The 6,507-nt window shown below is 33.3% G+C and overlaps 1 protein-coding gene across 1 annotated transcript in view; it reads right to left on the reverse strand.

The window, feature by feature from the left end:
- Positions 1-989: 989 nt before the first annotated feature.
- LOC105360676 (ras-associated and pleckstrin homology domains-containing protein 1) overlaps positions 990-6,507 on the reverse strand; it is a 15,068-nt gene continuing 9,550 nt past the window's right edge. The window contains 6 exon segments of the mRNA XM_011497643.1: positions 990-3,306; positions 3,549-3,917; positions 4,310-5,008; positions 5,404-5,633; positions 5,823-6,056; positions 6,447-6,507. The exon segment at positions 6,447-6,507 is cut by the window's right edge and continues 3 nt beyond it. Coding sequence (XP_011495945.1) covers positions 1,948-3,306; positions 3,549-3,917; positions 4,310-5,008; positions 5,404-5,633; positions 5,823-6,056; positions 6,447-6,507 — 2,952 coding nt within the window. The 3' untranslated portion in view covers positions 990-1,947.

Here is a 6,507-nt window from a genome sequence, read left to right on the forward strand (position 1 = left end):
GTTTAATATGTGTAGTACTTTCAGGCAACGGATCTTGCTCCACAAGAATATTATTACAAAATTCAATATTTTACTCAGAGTAATAAATTTGCTAATTAATTTCAAATGAATATTGACGCATATAACATGGGATTGATATATTATCAAATTGTAAAATTTAATCAAATAAATTTTAGAAATGTATGACAATTGTAGTATTTAGGAAATTAGCATTTTTTACTATCCATTTACATTTTAAAAATTATTCTCGCAAACTCTTCCATAAATAATAATTTTTATAATTTAACCACGATACTCATATCGTTATTTTATCTTATAGTATCATTCACACAATATTTACAAAAAACATACAACTTAAAAAATTAAAATTCCAAATTACATTATACTACACGATGATACGAAAAATATGTTTTTGCTTTTTATTGAGTTTAACGAAACTTGTTCGTTTATTTTATACTTATGTGTTAATTAAATTTTGCCAATTGCACTATTTTTTTAATTTGTAAATTTAATTTTACAATTTTTCTAAAATTTCGTAGTTTTCATTTTACTAGATAAGATTCATAAATCTTGACACTTCTCTAACGTTTATTAAAAAAAATTCTACTTTATATTTTTTTGCTCTCTGAACAAAAAAATTCACACTTTGCAAGCTCATACTTATCATCTGATTTTATTTCATTCATGTTTCTTGAAATTAAGCGCTGAAAAGATCCATTCCACCATAAATATTTAAGTGAATCAGGTTCGTTATACGAACATTTAACTCTTTTGATTACTATATTTTTTTAATCTTTTGAAATATTTTCTTTAATTTTTCATATTAATGACAATCATTAGTACTGTCGTTTAATAGTGGTAATATCATTTTGGAAAATCTTTGCAAAGGCGAAGTACAACATCCATTAAAAATATTTTTATTATAACTACCAAACACTTTTAATCGAATGAATGTCATTTTTAAATTTTATATGCAGTTATCGACTTAATAATTTGTCTATAAAGTACTATTTATTTTATTCAGAAAAGAACAATTATAGAAATGGCATAAACGAGATCGCAGCTATCGACGGAACCGTAGTAGAATTTGCGTGAGTTTTTGCTGTCGGTACTGTCGAAAATCACACATCGAGTCCACAATTTTGCAGTACTTCGATACAATTATGGTATATACTGCTTATACGATTGTGCATATTTATTATCAGCATCATCGTTTAAACGAGATATGACAAAATAAGTTAATACTTAAAGTTCTTTCATAAACGGAGTTCCCTAATTTAAATAATTTTTTAAATAACTATATATGCTTGTTATCCTCTTTAGCATTATACATGAAATTGACGCTAAAAATAAGATAAATCAACATACGAATACGTATATACGTAAACTTGATTGTGTGAATCCGTTGCATATATATTTATACATGGCCATATAATTAATACAAAGTAGCCATGTAAAAATGTGTATAAAAGCACCTTTCTTACAAAACTGTATTCATTACAGGTTTTTTACCGATAAATATTACTATATTAAAATTTTTAGATTTGTTTTTTCATTCCTTTCATATAAACATGTAAAATTAGTAAGTCTGAAACATTCGGAATTTATCAAACTTTGTCCATCGTTTGATTTTTACAATTTTTATTCATAAACAACGAGTCGGAATTGTGTATATAAGTGAGAACGGCAATAAAGTACAAAGTACATAGAAAACTGTAAAAACGTTGTTCTAAAAAATCTTTGTAAAACTTTTCCAAATCGTTCGATGTTTTAAATTATTGCGCGATAAGATACGTGCGATTTTTGTGCTTAGTATGAAAAATCTGTGATACATCACAACTCCTAGAGGTACAGAGTACAGAGATCTAAGCACATTCAATCTTTCCAACAGTCACAAAGGCATTGGTACCACTTGCCCTCAACTCGCTCGTGAATGCTCGGCTATGGTCAGTGCATTGATTTCGTTGTTAGATGCGTTGTCTCGGACCTCTTTGGTGGTGGAGGTGGAGGTCTTCTCTTACCAGCGATGGCAGTTGCGATAACCTTTTTGCCATTCTCTTCATTGAATCTAACGCTGGCATGCCGTACGGGACTAATAGGACTGTTACTGCTCGCGTACTCGACGGGTGATCCTGACTCTGCTGTGTATACGTTTTCATAAAGATTATCCGAACCATAGTGTTCATGCACCCAGTTAGACACGTTGGTCTCTCGATAGTCAGCAATGGCAGGTGGTGGGTCTCGGAAGCCCAAAACTTCATGCGGCGTTGTCGTTGAGTCGAGTTTACATTTTTGGGCAACCTGCCACTTTTTTCTCATAACCCGTTGAAGATCCTTAAGGAAATCACCAGGGGGTGCTTGATCGGAAGCAGCAAGTTTTTTTGGAGAAGTAAGTCTGGTACTATCGGATCTCCGTGGTGGCATTGGCTTCCTTTGGGGTAGAGCCGGACTACCGGGCTCCTGCTGAGGTGGCAGGTTAAAAGAGATCTTTTTACCAGTATTAATTTTGGAGCTTTTGGGTGAAAGCGGTGGTTCCTGGATAGTAACACGACGTTGTGACTGGGGGCTAGCAGCGACTTTGAGCTCCGCGAGATAGGGCGGACTGGCGTAATGATTCGCGGCTTGTTTGAGAGCACTTCTTCTCATAGTGTCCATGTTGATATTAGACTTGATCACGAGTGGCCCGTTATTCTGCAATTGTGGCTGTATTTGCTGTTGGAGTTGGAACTGGTATTGAGGCTGGGCCATATAAATAGGTTCGGGAAGTTTGAGCGGGTAGGAGGGCGGAGATACAAAGGGAGGTGGCTGCACAATATGGAAACTTGGCGAGCTTGGTCCATAAATTGGTGTGCTAGTATTGGAACTAGAATAGGAAATATTCGATGGTAATGAGCTTTGCAAATTATCGAATCCATTGTTCATGGTCAAAGCGTAGATTGGCATATTGTTGGTTACATGACTGGATCGCTGATTACTGACTTGCATAGGAGTACTGTCGTGTGAAACAGAATTCGTCGGGGTACCGAGAGACTGTTTAGGTTTGGCACGGCGTATTGTCCCTGTCTCTCCGACGAGAGGACTCGGCGGAGGTGGTAGGGATACGAGGCTCAAGTTCGAGCCACTAAGATCGGCGGTATTACAAATCGAAAGTTCACTTGGAGCTGGAGGTGGCGGAAGCGAGTCAAGGGACAGGTTCGACCTGAACATTTCGGGAGGAGGTGGTGGTAGGGGCTCACTGTCTGACTCGATTTCTTCATTGAGGCGCGACGGCGATGGTGGTGGTGGTAGAGAAGTAATAGAATCCATCTAAAAATAAAAATTACAATATTAATGAATTGATACTTAAATAAGACCCTGATGAAATATGCACCGAATATGCACCGACCTTAATTGTTGGCAAGAGGATTATTTGATTGTATTATAAATTATAGACTTTAAATATTTGTTAATTTAAACATTTGGAGATAATGAAATTAACCTATTTAGAAATTTAAACATACTACTTATTACATATACAACACTTTTAGAATATAAATCAATCAACTAACCATGCACGACTGTATTGGACTAGGTGATTTTATTTCTTGGATATCAGTGCGACTATAATTCATTGGACTGATACGTTCTCTCACTGGGGTTCCAGGTGGGACTGGGCTAACTGGTGTAGCATTACCAGATCTATGATGTCGCTTGAGAGTACCAGAGCCATCCGAATCAGTACCACTTCTTCTACGACTGTGACGTCGCGTTAATGTACCAGAACACGAGCTCGTAGGAGATGGACAGTCCGGTTCATCTCGTACCGTCTCACCAACCTCTTTTAGTTGCCGTGTTATCGATGTTAAAGGGAGTTTGGGATTCATGGACGGTTTTCTTTTGATTGTACCAGTGGGAAATTCACCGCACTCAAAGGCTACCTATAAAAACAAATATTAATTTAGCAAGACTATAAATTTTTTAAATTGATATTATTAAATAACGATCATCGAATATTTTAAAAATAAGTATCAAGGCAAAATTTTGTATTTTTTTATCAATTAGATTAATTTACTTCACATATTAAATAAATTTGACTAACAGTATAAAATAATCTTATATTAGTAAAGTAATAATTTTGTTAATAATATTAATTTATATAAATTACTTTAATTCTTATTATTAAATAATTTTATTGTTTTAAGAAAGTTTAATAAAAATGATGAGTAGATCGGTAATGTTGATTAATAACCGTCTCACAAAGCTCATATATAACTATTTCTTCAATATCAACAGATATGTAATGTAACACGATTTATGAAATACGATCTACCTCGCAACTGCTTGGAGCACCATCTGATAAACATCCGCTAGAACTAGAACTGCTTGCACGACTCAACCTCCCATCGCTGTTGTAATTCTGACGTTGTTCAGTATTATTATAATTTTGATGTTGTACTGTTGAATCATAGTGCCTATTGTTTATTGTCGAAATACCGACCATGGACGTTTGCATCTCAGAGTTAAGCCTTGTACATTCATTAAATTGTCTGATATTATCGTTGGCTGTATTATACTGCGTTTGGTTTACTGGAGTCGTCGCTATCGAGCTGACCGAGCATGATCTCGCATGTGCCAGTAAATCCAAATCCTCTTGAGCTAGTTCATCCACAAGCATTCTATAATTTTCCATAAGTTTGGCACCATATTTCGCTATTCGGATGCCAACCATCCAACGCTCAAGTGTAACATTATCTTCGGTGCACAAAAATTTAATGTACTTGGTGGATTTCGCTTGTTGTAGACGCGGATGTTTAATGGCAAAGCAAAAATCCGAGGGTGCCTTGTACTTTTTTCTCCAACCAACACCATAATATACCTGATTAACATCAAATGTCGCGAGGCAGACAAGGTCACGAGCGGTACGGGCTTTTTCTTTGGGCCAGTAATACAAACCAGATGCTCTTAAAATAAAGTGGTAACGCTTCCAACCTTTTTTACTATCCGACTTCAGATATAAAGGACCCTCTACCTGAAGGTAATAAATTTTACACTGTTACACCGTTAACATTATGTATAGTTAATCAAATAGCAAGTTTGTTAGCTTCTCAAGGTTGAGTTTTAAATACATCTTATTTAAAGGATATTTTTGTAATTACTAAAGCAATTTTTAATTAAACATTATAATTAAAAAAATCATGCATAAATTGAAAGTTAAAATACTCGTTAATTATTAAAATAAAATAGACTTTAAGAAATGCATACAAATTGTAAATAACACTTTAAATAATAATAAACTTAAATATAATACTTTTTTTAAATAATACTTGAAAATTTCATATAATTCTTCATCATTAATTAGTGCTTCAAAAATATATTCCAAAGTAAAAATAATAAATATTTGCAAATAGTTAAATAAATATTTACCTCTGGTACTCCAGCACTACTACTTGAAAAGAATTCCTCGAGTAAAATGTTGCGTGAATGATCATCGTATTCTCCGTTACCACGATCAGATGGCCCCAGAAGAAACCTCTCAGGTGTAAGAAATAGTTGCATCTTATCATGTCTCTCTACAAAGAATAATCTGTTTTTTGAATCACGTGTCCAAAGCAATAGATTTTCTACAAGTAACTCATGATCCTCATAAACTCTTTCTGTAGAAAAAAAAAACTATAACAATATTTCAAATAATAATAATTTCTAATCTATTTTAAAAATGAATGTGATAAATTTATTATATATTATAATTAAAATAAATAAAATGATTAGTTATATTTTTTCATATATACAATAAACTATATATTTTAATATTTTAATACTATAAAACAAAATTTAATTCTTACCCATAAGTAAGTCGGGCAGATGTTCAACAACAGCCCATTTTGGATCCATTGCTACATGATTTTTATCGGCAAGCAATCTACAGATATGAGCTACGCTCATATTCTCGTCGACAAGAAGGCTCTTGCCGCTTCCGTCAAGAGTGAACACTTTAATGAAGAGCTTCTGAACACTGGCTTCGCGCATCTTCTCCAAAGCGAGTCGTATTTTCTCTGCTTTTGCGCGACTAGCAGCATCTATCAATTATAATTTAAATGATTAAATTTACAAATATCGTCTTCGGATAATTACGATGTTCTATAACATTATTAATTTGTCTATTATCTACAATTTTACCATTGTTGAAATTACTTGATTCAAAGCACATTATATATTGTCAGTATTATATTTAATGTAAAACTCAAACTTAAATAATCGTTAATAAACTCATAAATAACTTTAACAACATGTTTAATATATATAATACATAACTTGACAAACAATAATTGTATACAAGTAGTAAATTTAGACCTTCATTTTTTAAAGTTTTTACTAAAATACTATCACTTGTAATCATTTTTAACTAATAAAATAAAAATAAATTATTTACCCACGATATACACGCACATATACGACAATATACATACCCATGAGTTGATGCGGTTGCTGTTGGGAAGTAGTGTGAATGGTAGTTTGAGGGGGTGGCTT

This window comes from Ceratosolen solmsi, unplaced genomic scaffold (assembly GCF_000503995.2).
Source record: "Ceratosolen solmsi marchali unplaced genomic scaffold, CerSol_1.0 scaffold47, whole genome shotgun sequence".
NCBI classification, from domain to species: domain Eukaryota; kingdom Metazoa; phylum Arthropoda; class Insecta; order Hymenoptera; family Agaonidae; genus Ceratosolen; species Ceratosolen solmsi.